This window comes from Mugil cephalus, chromosome 1 (genome assembly GCF_022458985.1).
Source record: "Mugil cephalus isolate CIBA_MC_2020 chromosome 1, CIBA_Mcephalus_1.1, whole genome shotgun sequence".
Taxonomy (NCBI): domain Eukaryota; kingdom Metazoa; phylum Chordata; class Actinopteri; order Mugiliformes; family Mugilidae; genus Mugil; species Mugil cephalus.
The window spans coordinates 25,945,197-25,959,253 of NC_061770.1; the positions used below are offsets into that span (position 1 = coordinate 25,945,197).

The window sequence follows — 14,057 nt, forward strand, 5'->3', positions numbered from 1 at the left end:
AAAAGTGCTACATAAAAACGTACCAGGAGCTTAAAATTATCCTATTTTGAGGAAATATATCGTACAAACCTGATTTGACTTTGGTCAGGACTGTTTACTGCTGCGGTAAAACGTGACCACGACCATATAGTGCAGCTTATGATGCACCTTAAAATAAACTAACAGAATGTTTGTGTATCAGCATCAGTTCTTCTATGTGGACACAGTTCTTGAAGGAACTCAGCTGGTAGTTTGTTCCAAACGTCTTGGAGAACTAACCCCAGATCTTCCTCAGATCCTTCTGTCTCTTCATGTGATCCAGACTCAGTCTATGATGTTGAGACCAGGTCTCTGGGGGGGTCATGCTGTTCTTGTTTCCTCTGAAGATAGTTCTTAATGACCTTGGCTGGATGTTTGGGCTCTTTGTCCTGCTGCAGAATAAATGTGGGGCCAGTTCTCCTCCTCCCTGATGGTGTTGATGATGGATCAGTATCTGCCTGTATCTCTCAGCATTGAGGACCATTAATCCTGACTCTCCAGGAGCCTCCACCATGCTTCACTGTTGTATTTCACTCATTATTGTAGCTCTCTCCAGCCCTTCAGTCAACAAAACTTCTGCTGCAGACAAAGATTCCACATGTTGACTCATAAGTTCCTTTGTTATAATAGAAAAGCTTTATTGGTCCCACAGTAGGGAAACAATGACAGGGGGCATCCGGATTTGAACCGGAGACCTCTTGATCTGCAGTCAAATGCTCTACCACTGAGCTATACCCCCACAGTGTTGGACTTGTTTCCATGTCAGAGGGATGGATTTTCAGCTGCAGCTCTTCACTTGTGTCCAGACAGTAGATGGATGAACCTGTGTCCCACTGGTTTCTGACAGTTCTGAGCTGATTTCTCTCTTGGACGTCTTCAGATTTGAAAGGGAAATAATCTAAAGTTTCCTTGGCCGACCACTGCGTCTACGATCCTGCAAAATCTCTGACTTAGTCCAAGTGAACCTATAAGAACTGATGCTGGTTTGAAGGCAAAGGGTAGTAACACCAGATACTGATGAGACTTTTGTGATTTTTCTTTTGTTCGCTCACTTTTCATTTTGTAAAATGATAAAATCATTATTCATATTTTTGAAAACATTCTTAGTTTACAGCATTTTTAGTCCAGTCTTGAGGAGATAAAGGACAAAATTCTCAGCATCTCGCAGAGTTAAAATGTGGCGGAGCCTGGAGACACTGCGACGATGGTGGAATGAGGTGGTTATTGAAAGTTCATTTGGTTTCAAAACAACAGTATGTGTTTTTTGTTTGTTTGTTTTTTTTTATTATTTGCACAAGTAACAAAAATCTTAAGGTAAATTAGCATGTAGCGCTGCACGCTGCAGGAAGGAGGAGGAGGAGAAAAGAGGAAAGACCTTGACTCAGAGAGGGAATAGGAAAAATGAATTTACAGGTGGATTTGATTCCCTCAGACAAACTCCAAGGAGACTGACACAGGTGGAATATGAATGAGGAAAGAGGCGTACGAGTGTCGGTGGAGCAGAAGAAAGAAAGGAGAGCCTGAAAGAAAAGGCTGATAGAAGACAGGAGAGACTTGTAAGCTAATGGCCGGAGACAATAAAAGAGAGAAACAAAAGGAAAGAATAGATAAGAGGTGAAGAAAGTGAGCTGACGTTAAAGAGACGAGAGAGAGAATGATGAGCTGTTGGTGGAAGGTCGTAGGAGGAAAACGAGACGACGGGGACACGGAGACACAATAACGGAGATAAAACTGAAAAGACCACGTTTGGACAAGTTTTTAAACTTCTAACGAGATAATGTTTTTTCCCTTTTTTTTAAATTAGAGAGAAGTTTGGTGGTTCAGCTGAGAGAAAGGAAATGTCACACACTTTCATCGGGCGTGAGAGAAAAGCACAGGAAGAAGAAGAAGAAGAAGAAGAAGAAGGAATAGAAGAAAAAGGCATTGATGAGGAAGAAGAAGATGAAGACAAACAAGAAGGTGATGATGAGGAAGAAAAAGAAGTGACTTGATGATGAAGACGAGACACGATTAAGAAGAAGGAGAAGAAGAAGAGACATGATGATGAAGAAGAAGAAGAAAGAAATGGTGATTTAGCGGAGGAGAAAGAGGAGAAATGGAAGAATTCAAATGCAACGAGGGGTAAATATAAAAAGGTAATAAGAGGAGAAAAAGAGTAAGAAGATAAGAAACAGGAACAAAGGATGAAGACAGAGAGAGGAATAAAGAGCTGGATGAGAATAAAAAAAAAAAGAAAAAAAGTCAGACAATCAGAAACAAGAGTGACGGACGGACAGGAGGAGGAGGAGGAGGAGGAGGAGGAGGAGGAGGAGGAGGAAGGAGGTCTGGGGATCAAACCGGTCTCAGAGATCATTTGACAGGAGATGAAAAAAGTAGGAGGAGGAGGAGTGAAGGAGGGGGGATGAAGGTGATGAGATAAAAGACAGACAGAGAGAGAAAGACGAGAATAAAAATAAAAAATAAAAAGCAGCAGCATTAAGGACCTGTGGTGTCTCCTTTATTTGGAGAATGACGCCACCGCTCTGCAACGAGAGGAGACGGCGTGGGCCCAAAAAATCCTCCTGTTCTATAAATAGAGACGGATTCACTGGTAACTGGAGGAGAGACGAGTTCACTACACAGGAACCAAACACATCCTCTGATTACAGGCGAGAACCTGGTCACTAACACTAGTCACAGCACATTACAACTCACCGTCTGTTACAACTGAAGACTATTAATAATTCAAGACTTTTACAACTGAAGACTTTTATAATCTAAGACTGTTATAATCTAAGACTGTTATAATTCAAGACTTTTACAACTGAAGACTTATAATTCAAGACTTTTACAATTGAAGACTTTTACAATTTAAGACTTTTACAACTGAAGACTTTTACAATTTAAGACTTTTATAATCTAAGACTGTTATAATTCAAGACTTTTGCAATTTAAGCCTTTTATAATTAAAAACTTTCAGAACTGAAGACTTTTAGTTTAAGACTTTTATAATTCAAGACTTTTATAATTTAAGACTGTTATAATTCAAGACTTTTACAATTGAAGACTTTCACAATTTAAGACTCTTATAATTAAAGACGTTCAGAACTGAAGACTTTTACAATTTAAGATTTTTATAATCCAAGACTTTTACAATTTAAGACTCTTATAATTAAAGACGTTCAGAACTGAAGACTTTTACAGCTGAAGACTTTTACAATTTAATATTAATATACGTCGGTTACACTGTCTGGTCCTGCAGTACTTTACTTCCATCTATAACCATATTAAGCCCCGCCCCCAAATGATCTGACTGACCACACTAACCTCAAAAATCCACCAGGTCCGTCCGCGTCGTGCCGCGCAAGCGTCACGTATTTGGTCCGTAATCCACTCGGCGTCAACACTTACTGGGCGCGACACGGACGCGGAACGGCAGCGTAGCGCTGGCTTGCGAGCCAGCCGTATTTCCACGATGTCACGAGATCACGCAATAATCCTGGACATACGCGATACCGTGGGATTACATTCTAGGCTTTGTCCTTTCTTGTATTGTCCTTATAAAAATAATGTGTTGTATCATAAATGATTTTATGCTGCTCCACTTCAGTTCGGCCATGACATAATGTTGATGTGAAGTTGTGAGGCTTCGTGAACGGCGTATTGTGTTTTATTTTTGAAAGGGGGCGGAAGTGTTTTACGTTGATTTTGTGTCGGATTTCCTGTCCCGGTGCAGTCTGCTCTGTTGAGCTTGGCGCGGTTTAACAACGGCTCCGTCAAAACTAGAACTGCTAAGGAATGATGGTGTAATGTTGATCTAGCGACAGGAAATACGACCTGGAGTCTGCTCATGGTGTTTTAGTTTGAAAAACGACCGGATTCGCTCTGCAATTTCTGTCTGACTTCCTGTCCGAACAATCCGCTCTCTGTCCAGTTTGATGCGTGTAGCTCGCATCGAGTGTCAAAAGTAGAGGCGTAATGCCCGCGTGGCTGAGCATCGAGACGCTTCTGGGACGAGTCTGAAACGGAGCCGGTGGAGGTTGATACATCGACTTTAATGGGCGCGTATTACTCGCGATGATGCGACGCTTACGATACGCGACATGGACAGACCCGGTGAATTTTAGGGGTAAGATGTTGTAAACTGCACTGGCGACACAATCCTGACCTTGAACCACTGACCCACATGACCAGCAGATCTAAATATAGACACAATACATCCTCTGAACTCGTTAAAACACCGACCATCACTTTAGATTTTCCGGAGATTCTTCTATTGCACTTTTATTTTCCTACATGGTGTTCTATAGGCGTGAACTTTTCCCACCCCGAGGCCTGCAAACTCCATTCAGCATCCTTAATAAGATTCCACAGATCCATAGTCATCAGTCTTAGAATGAGCTGCCTTTCTAAACTTCATAAAAACTGACTTTTCTAAAAGCAGAAGTGAGCAGCAGTCGTTCACCTCTGCAGAGACACAAAGCAGCAGTTCATCACTCCTCTCCACAATTCAATTTGGGGCGACAGCTGAGGAAAGACTTCTCTTACTTCTCATTTATTTAACATTTGCCGAGGGGGAATTCTGCTGATGACGGCCGCGATCCGCCCTCCACAGACCTCCGGGACGTCTGAGGCTACCGAGTGAAGGTCAGACGTTAACACCCACAAACCTCGGCTCAAGCTAATGAGTGGAAGCCGGGAAGTGGTGACTCAAGGAGTAGTGACAGCTGTGGGGGGGGTGGGGGGGGGGGAGGAGGGGCACTGGCAAAACAGGGACATGGGAAATCCACAAAATGGCCTTTAGTGCCAGAACAGAGGTCGTCTGGTTTACCTGATGGTAATTAGGACGCTCAGGAATTAGACTGTACCTGGTCTAAGGATTTATTTTATTTATTTATTCTTTTGGTATTTAAAGTTTGTCGTTTTCATTTCAGGTTTTAAAGCAGATGGAAAAGTTTCTTCCTCCTGAGGTGATCTCTTGTCCTTGACTGAAGCAGGAAGTAGACTCCATGCTGAACATTGGTCCAGGTCTCTTTGCACCAGGAAGTAGTCTCCATGGTAACACTGGTCCAGGTCTCTTTGCACCAGGAAGTAGTCTCCATGGTAACACTGGTCCAGGTCTCTCTGGACCAGGAAGTAGTCTCCTCCATGGTGAACATTGGTCCAGGTCTCTCTGGACAAGGAAGTAGTCTCTGTGATGAACACTGGACCAGGAAGTAGTCTCCATGCTGAACATTGGTCCAGGTCTCTTTGCACCAGGAAGTAGTCTCCATGGTGAATATTGGTCCAGTTCTCTCTGGACCAGGAAGTAGTCTCCATGGTGAATATTGGTCCAGGTCTCTCTGGACCAGGAAGTAGTCTCTGTGATGAAGATTGGTCCAGGTCTCTCCGGACCAGGAAGTAGTCACCTCCATGGTGAATATTGGTCAAGTTCTCTCTGGACCAGGAAGTAGTCTCCATGGTGAACATTGGTCCAGGTCTCTCTGGACCAGGAAGTAGTCTCCATGGTAACACTGGTCCAGGTCTCTCTGGACCAGGAAGTAGTCACCTCCATGGTGAACATTGGTCCAGGTCTCTCTGGACCAGGAAGTAGTCTCTGTGATGAACACTGGACCAGGAAGTAGTCTCCTCCATGGTGAACATTGGTCCAGGTCTCTCTGGACCAGGAAGAAGTCTCTTCTATGGTGAACATTGGTCCAGGTCTCTCTGGACCAGGAAGAAGTCTCTGTGATGAACACTGGACCAGGAAGTAGTCTCCTCCATGGTGAACATTGGTCCAGGTCTCTCTGGACCAGGAAGAAGTCTCTTCTATGGTGAACATTGGTCCAGGTCTCTCTGGACCAGGAAGAAGTCTCCTCCATGGTGAACACTGGTCCCGGTCTAAATAAACCTGGTTCTTCTCCAGACCAGACGACCAGATCTCTTGTGTCAGAAAGTCTAAAATTCTGACTTCTATGAAAACTATTTTCTTATTCCAAACCAAACTTCAAATACCAAAAAAAAAGGTCATGGACTGTGAAGAGGTAAATAAATAATGAGTTTATACGATTTTCAATTTAAACAGCAAGAACAAAAAAAAAGGCTAAACAAATAAAAAAAAAAGTTCTCCTTTGGTCCTAAAACAGAAAGTAAAGGAGAAAGAGTTGATCCAACAGATAAATTAAGAGAGAAGGTAGAATCCAAAAGTGGTTGAGACGTTAACGTTGAGGCCTCTGACACTTTAAGTTCTTCTTTAGTTTAAAGACTCAGTTTAGAACCGAACCAACTTTGTAAATTTCACCAAACGATCTGATTTGCCATCAGAAAAACTAGAAGATATTTGGTTTCATTCTCACTGAGATGTGCACAGATTATTTTCCAGACACCATAATTAACTACAAAAATAAAAAGTAGAGAATCGTGGAGAATTGTGCAGCTCTTAAGATAAAATGAGATGAGACAGGATAAGATACTGAGAGGAGATGTCGCTGAAGTAATTCCGACTCGTTTACATCTTAATATGTTGAAAGATTGTCTTCAATTTCTTTTCTTAATTGCTTCTGGAAGCCTTTTCTTTTTCTCGTCCCCTTTGACCACAGACCCTCTCAGGTATATTTGAACCAGCTCTGAGGTCTGTGAGTGGAGGAAAGTGGAGCCCAGTTTGTTTTAATTTAAAAGCAGCTCTGAGGAGATTTATAAACCACAAACACCCGGCCGCTCTCTGGCTCTTTATTACAGAGGAAAACCAGAGGGACTCTCCGGCTCGTGAGCTTTCTCTTTTATTAATCTGTTTGCTTCGTCACTCTCGGCCTGTCGACATGTTTGTCCCACCAGTAAACGTCTGACGCTTCTTGATTGGTGTAAAGTTTGATTTATGCCTCCGCGTCTGCAGCCTGACGTCCACCTCCTCACAGATGAAACTACATGTCGCAGCCAGTCAGACTTCAGCTGCTGTGATCGGACCCAAAGTCATTTTCTCGTCCACACAAACAAAATCACAGCATTCACTCAGACGTCTTCTCTCTTTTCTGATGCAGAGAGTTCAGTGGAAGTTGCTCAACATTTATTATCTCCAACATGAGCTGAGGGTCAGGGAACAGCTAGCCTCCGACTGGCCGACGCAAAATCAGTTCCCATCGGAGAGACTCATTTTACAACTGTTTGATAAATGCCTCAGTCAATGTTTGTCTTCTATGGGTCAGGTCCAACAATATAAGGATGGACCGTGGACTTTTGATAGTTCAAGCTTGGTAATAGACTTTGAATAAAGTCCAAAACAAGTGAATGTAGCTTTGGTCCTTTAATCTATGAAACCAGCAAGAGAAGTAAAGGAGAAACCAGCGGTTATTAGATTCATATAGGAGTAGAAGTTCAGTCAATCAGTCAGTGATTTTGAATCTTTTCTGTCTACACGGAGCACGAACGACCAATATTCAAATTCATCTTAGAATTTATCTCCAAGTGTTTCTGATGAATCTGGAGAAGAACTAGGTTTATTTAGACCTGGACCAGTGTTCACCATGGAGACTACTTCCTGGACCATGGAGACTACTTCCTGGACCAGTGTTCACCATGGAGACTACATCCTGGACCATCGAGATCTGGACCAGTGTTCACCATGGAGACTACTTCCTGGACCATGGAGATCTGGACCAGTGTTCACCATGGAGACTACTTCCTGGACCATGGAGATCTGGACCAATGTTCATGGAGGAGATTACTTCCTGCTTCAGTCAAGGACAAGAAAACACTAATTTTTCTCCATTTTTCTTTTTTTTTTTTAAAATAAGTTGTTTGTCCAGTTATTTTCTGGTTTTGAAAACAAAAACTTCAAACTTGAAAAATACCAAAATAAATAAATAAACGCTCATGCTAGGATCCTTCCTGCCTCTTAACGTGTCTAGAATTTGAAGAGACCGGATTAAAAGGAAAAGAGAGGAACCAGAAGAGGCTGAAAGTGGTGGAGGAGCACAGCTGGTTCCTGGTGATCGACTGGTGACAACACACACACACACACACACACACAAAAAGAAGGAGAAGGAGCTGAGGGTGGAGGATGGAGGCAGCAGGGTGAGGGAGGAGGAGGAGGAGGAGGGCGAGTAAAAGGGAGTAACGGTCGTCTCCATGGTGAAGCAGCGGTCGCCATGGTTACCCATAGAGCCCGGGTCAGCGGCTCCAGGAATGTGCATGCTGTTTGCACACACACACACACACACACACACACACACACACACACACACACACACTGGTCATTATTTTTCTTAGTGTGTGTGTGTCTGTGTGTGTGTGTGCGTGATGACAGATGAGTCCTGTTGTTGTCGGCGTCACTGAGGGGTGTGAATGTCTCCACTTCAGGAGCTCAGAAGAGAAGAGGTGTGCGTTTGTAGCCATGTGAGTGTGAGAGTGTGTGTGTGTCGTTTTCTGATGAGGACACAAATACGTGTTTGCATCTGGTGTGTGTTTTGTGTGTTTTGTGAGTGTGTGTGTGTGCAGGAGGGAGGGGTGTGATATACCAGAGAAGACTGTGACTCAACTGATGCCACCGCATGCAGACGCCGGCTGTTTGAGGAGTGTAAGTGAACCACCTCACGCTGCTGCGCCGCCATGTCTGCGTCAGGAAATAAAACACAACAACAACAGACCGTGTGTGTTCTCCTCCAGACGCACACACACACACACACACACACACACAATATCACAAGTTGGAGCAAGAAATTCATTCACTATTTTTCTCCTGCAGCTTTACATGATGTTTGTTTCACCACAACACTTCAGTGTGTTTGGATGTGACTGCGTCTCATTGATGCGTTTCAGATCTGAATCATCTCGGTTTAAAGACGTAAACATTGATTCATCAGCAGTAAAATAACAACACGACTCAGACGATACGATCATGATTCTAGATTAGAGTCCAGGTTAGAGTCCAGATTAGAGTCTAGATTAGAGTCCGGATTAGAGTCCAGGATAGAGTCTGGGTTAGCGTCCAGGTTAGCGTCCAGATTAGAGTCTAGATTAGAGTCTAGATTAGAGTCTAGATTAGAGTCCAGGTTAGAGTCCGGATTAGAGTCCAGGATAGAGTCTGAATTAGACTCCAGGATAGAGTCTAGATTACAGTCTAGATTAGAGTCCAGATTAGAGTCCAGATTACAGTCTAGATTACAGTCTAGATTACAGTCTAGATTAGAGTCCAGATTAGAGTCTGGGTTAGCGTCCAGGTTAGAGTCCAGGTTAGAGTCCGGGTTAGACTCCAGGATAGAGTCCGAATTAGACTCCAGGATAGAGTCCGGATTAGAGTCTAGATTAGAGTCCAGGTTAGAGTCCAGGTTATAGTTTAGATTAGTTTCCAGGTTATAGTTTAGATTAGAGTCCAGGTTAGAGTCCAGGTTAGAGTCCAGATTAGAGTCTAGATTAGAGTCCAGGTTAGAGTCCAGGTTAGAGTCCAGATTAGAGTCTAGATTAGAGTCCAGGTTAGAGTCCAGGTTAGAGTCCAGGTTAGAGTCCAGATTAGAGTCTAGATTAGAGTCCGGATTAGAGTCTAGATTAGAGTCCAGATTAGAGTCTGGGTTAGCGTCCAGGATAGAGTCCAGATTAGAGTCTAGATTAGAGTCCGGATTAGAGTCTAGATTAGAGTCCAGATTAGAGTCTGGGTTAGCGTCCAGGATAGAGTCCAGATTAGAGTCCAGATTAGAGTCCGAGTTAGAGTCCAGGTTAGCGTCCAGGTTAGAGTCCGGTTAGAGTCCAGGTTAGAGTCTCTGCTGCTGATTTACACTCAGACTGAGATCTGATCTCTAGTTCTGTCTGAGGGCGAATTAATGGAGACACGTTTTAATTGGGACCAGTTAGAGATGGACGGTAAAGAAAAGACCTCTTAGTTTGCTCTAATCTTTCTTTCATGCCAACATTCAGTGGAGGAAGAAACTCCAACAAGTCCAGTCATCCGAGGTCTTAGCTTTGTCTTTAAGTTTAAGTTATAAATGTAGAATAACTGAAGGCTGTAATTTAACAGTTGTCAGGGTTAAATATTTTATAAAACCAGCTCTGACTGCTGATGGGATCTGAACTAGAAACCCTATGTCCATCTAGCCGAGAACGACTGGTGAAGACTCTGACCTCTGAGTGTATGAGCCACTGAGAGGAGAAGAAGAAGAAGAAGAAGAATGTCGTCTTAATAAATGATCTTTCTATGTTTCTCCCCGTACACTGGAACCTAACAGGTTTCATGACCTGGAGGCAAAGCAGACCTATTGGAAAGGCTCCGTGAAAGGTCATAAATCCAGGAACATCAGCAGAGGAAGTGGTGGGTTGTTCCTGGACAGTCGTATGTAGGTCTGAGGTGTTTTGAAGGTCACTGACGATGCACAGCATCCCTTCCCGAGGCAGCCGGAGCACGAGCAGCTCTCAACCTGCTGCCCTTTGCAGCTCCGGCTCAGGATCCAGGAGGGATTTATACTCCAGCAAGTGTTGCATTGTTCACTTACTTTCACCTCGTTCTCGGGTGTCAGACCTTCAGATTTATTTGAGCGTTTCATTTCAGAAGAGCCCAAGGACGGGAATGAAACGTACTCGCTCACACTGATTTGATTTTCATTTCTGTCTGAAAAGAAAAATATACTCACTGTAAAAATGATCTTGAAACTCCTATTATCCGTTTTGGTTTCACTTATATTAAAAATACAGTTTTGGGTGAACTGAGGATGTCACATTTTTTTTATGTAATGTTCTTTCTAATGTATTTTTGTCTTAGATATTGTGCCATGAATTAAAGACGAGCTTCTCTACATCAATAGACAAAGTAGAGGTGAAATGTAATGAGATGAAATAGATGAGATAAAATAAGGTTGGGATTGAAACGACAAATGAGGTGAGATGAGATGAGATGAGGTGAGTTGAGATGAGAAAGTCTAAGTTATGATAAAATCAGGTAAGCTGAGATCAAATAAAGTAAAGATAATAAGTGATAAGATGAGGTATGAAAAGATATGATTAGATTAGATTAAATAAATTGAGACCAGACGAGATACAAGACAATACCGTAGAGATTATGATGAGATGAGATAAGGATAAGTTATGATAAAATGAGGTAAAATGAGATAAGATGAGAAAAAAGGAGGTATGATATGATGAGATAAGATATGTTGACATGACAAGAGATGAGATAAAATAGAGATAAGATGAGATGAGAAAACAAAACCTATGATCAAATGAAGTAAAATGAGATTAAATAAGGAAACGTGAGATGAGAAAAGATAAGAATTGATAAAGTGAGGTAAGCTGAGATGAGAAAATCTAAGTTATGATAAAATGAGGTTAAATAAAGTTGAGATCAAATCAAAAGAAGATACGATGAGATATGAAAAGATATGATAAAATGAGATTAGATGAAATAGGTTGAGACCAGACAAGATAAAAGACAATAAGGTAGAGATAAAGATGAGATGAGACAAGATGAGATAAGGTATTATGTAATGAGATGAAACTAAGATGAGCTAAAATACAATAAGGTAGAGATAAGATGAGATGAGGAAAGATAAGAATTGACAAAATGAGGTAAGTTGAGATGAGACGAGATGAGATCAGAAAAGATAAGACAGAATGAGATAAATTAAGATGAGAAAAGATATGTTACGGTAAAATGAGGCAAACTGAGATGAGACGAGATAAAATGAGATGAGACTTTTCTCACCTACATAGATTTGTGTTTAATCTGACTTATTAAACCATCTCTATGTCTGACGTCCGTCTCGGGCGTCGTTGAGCTTGAACCTTGTCCGAACCCTACGGACGACCCCTGACCTTCCTGACATCATCTTTCATCTCCAGCGCGGTGGTGAAAGGCCTTTGAGCCGACCTGAATGGACCTCCCGCTTCACCTCCATTGTCTCTGCATTCACTCTGTATCTCGGGCCCCATGTGTGAATACAGTGGTTTGAGGCTGCGTGACAGACGCTGAAAGGCATTAAATACATCAGCGCAGACATCTACAGTCCTCCTCAAAACGCTCACTTGAGGCTCCTTCAATTGGGACTTTTGGGACGAGGAGCTCGAATGTGTCTCGGCGGCGCCGACGTGGCCCCTCCGCCAGCGATTTAGTTTTGTGTTTGTAGAGGACGCTTGTCTTCTCTGACAGACATTGTTAAAAGCGTTCGACACATCAATACGTAAATGTTCTTTGAAACAAAAGGGGAAAGTTTGCGGTGCCTCCGTGGCTGCACCTGTCCTCCAAACAAAAAAAAAATAAATAAATCCACCATTTAATCAAAGTATTTTCAGTCAGTCGAGAAATGTTGACGCCCTCATGGGGCCACACGATGCTACGAAATATTCAGTCAAATCCGTGGTCTTATTTCACCATTTATGAAAATGACCTGAGAGTCTAAAGGCTGGAGATTCTGTATTTGATCTTTTTTTATGTGTGGCAGCCTGCTGTGTTTGAGGTAAACAACATTCCAGTTCATTTTCGGTGCTGGGAGGAGGTCATGAACCATTAGCTTCCAGAAGCCAGGCCGTTCCCTGCTGTCTGTCTGTCTGTCTGTCTGTCTGTCTGTCTGTCTGTCTGTCTGTCTGTCCGTCCGTCCGTCTGTCTGTCCGTCCGTCCGTCGGCTGGAGAGGAGAGAGCTGGCAGGGCTGCAGCGCTGGCTTCCTGGTTCATTGGCTGGTTGGCTGGTTGTTACACTCTGCTGCACAGAGATGCCAAAAAAAAAGTGGGCATTGGAAAAGCCTCCAATGGCCAGAGAATAACAGATGATACCGAAAAAAAAAAAAAGAGCTTGTAATCTAAATGTAATTTTGAGTTTTGTCTGAAATGCTGCAGACACAGGAAGAGGAAATGTTAGAAATCTGAGCAACGTAAGTGACTTTAGGGACATTACTTTGTGAAATTTAGTCACTCACCGTATTCACCAGATGTGTGTGTCGGATAAGTGACAAAAAGCGTTTTTGAATCGGTCCAGTCGTTTTCCTAATCCAGCGGCGCAGCTGTTAGCTTTAGCTTAGCATATGTGCTGTTATGTAGTGTTGTCAATTAGCCAGTCGTTTTCAAAAGTGATGAATAAACTCAAGAATCTTGTGACCTGTACATTCACACCAGGTACAAACGTCCACCAGTCACACCGGTGTGTTGATGGAAGTCGGAGCATTTTTCCTCACTTTTTCTAATTTATCCAACTCTGGGGAATAAGGTGAGTGACTAAAAGCCACATAGGGGGCGACGTATCCCTTTAACGAGGACAAACAAACAGACACCAACATAGTATGTGTTGACAGACTGCTGTCGATATCCTGCTCCACACACATCCCTCACGCCATGCGACACTTTAACACAGGCAATAAAATGAATATATCAAACAGAACCTGCAGAACAGAACCTGAACGCCTCTTTGTGTCCCATTCTTGTCAAGCTGTGGGAATGTGAATTTCTCATAGAGACGAATAAAGAATCTAATCCAAACATATCACGTGTGCATAGTTTAAACATAATACTAAAATAAAACATGGTAAAAAATCATCCGTTTTAAAGGAAATCAGCTTTTTAAATGCACGTTTTAGGGGATACTCTCCTCCATCTTTAATTCATCACTGGATATTTTAGCTGCTTTTGAAGACGACGTAGTTTAGGAGAAAATCTGTCAGAGGACGAGGCAGAAAGGATGATTCTTCTATCAACTAACCCAGATAACCCTGCGAGTTTGAGCCACTGACAAGGAGGATGGACCGTAGCCCAAAAAACAAAAAACAAAAACCCCCTAAAAACAGAAATGACAGAAACAGAAGTGTCACAAAAGCGCTCAGTAATGAGTAGCTCCACCATCTGTAACTCTAACCAGTGTTTAATAACAGCTGAGGGACTTATACAGGAAACGTACTAAAAACAACATAAAAATGCCCACTTACCCAATGTGGGACTTACAAGCCTCAATGTCAAATAATATCCATGGTATAAATGTTATGATGATAATTAAAAGTTTATTTTTAGGCTATAAATTACTCCGCACAGCACAGACAAATGCCCACATCACCACAGATGGGACTTACAGTAAGTTATACAGTCAGCAACTAATTTATCAACATGTCTAACGTGTAAA

The 14,057-nt window shown here is 42.4% G+C and overlaps 1 protein-coding gene and 1 non-coding gene across 2 annotated transcripts; both read right to left on the bottom strand.

Moving 5' to 3' along the window:
• Positions 1-685: 685 nt before the first annotated feature.
• trnac-gca lies at positions 686-757 on the bottom strand. The gene has a single exon. It is a non-coding gene; the product is annotated as a tRNA-Cys (tRNA).
• Positions 758-8,867: 8,110 nt separating this feature from the next.
• Positions 8,868-11,886, bottom strand: LOC125020026 (circumsporozoite protein-like). Its single transcript, XM_047605228.1, has 3 exons — positions 11,770-11,886; positions 9,744-9,774; positions 8,868-9,619 (listed from the first exon to the last, which is right to left on the bottom strand). The coding sequence occupies exons 1-3, from the start codon at positions 11,884-11,886 to the stop codon at positions 8,868-8,870; spliced, it is 900 nt and encodes a 299-aa protein (XP_047461184.1).
• Positions 11,887-14,057: the final 2,171 nt, after the last annotated feature.

What these genes read in the sequence shown, in the direction of transcription:
- LOC125020026 (XM_047605228.1), bottom strand. Translation starts at nt 11,886, where the DNA reads ATGGGGCCCGAGATACAGAGTGAATGCAGAGACAATGGAGGTGAAGCG. An exon ending in TGAAAGATGATGTCAGGAAG is followed by an intron (nt 9,775 to 11,769) that starts GTCAGGGGTCGT and finishes ATTCGCCCTCAG; the next exon opens with ACAGAACTAGAGATCAGATC. An exon ending in GATCAGATCTCAGTCTGAGT is followed by an intron (nt 9,620 to 9,743) that starts GTAAATCAGCAG and finishes ACGCTAACCCAG; the next exon opens with ACTCTAATCTGGACTCTAAT.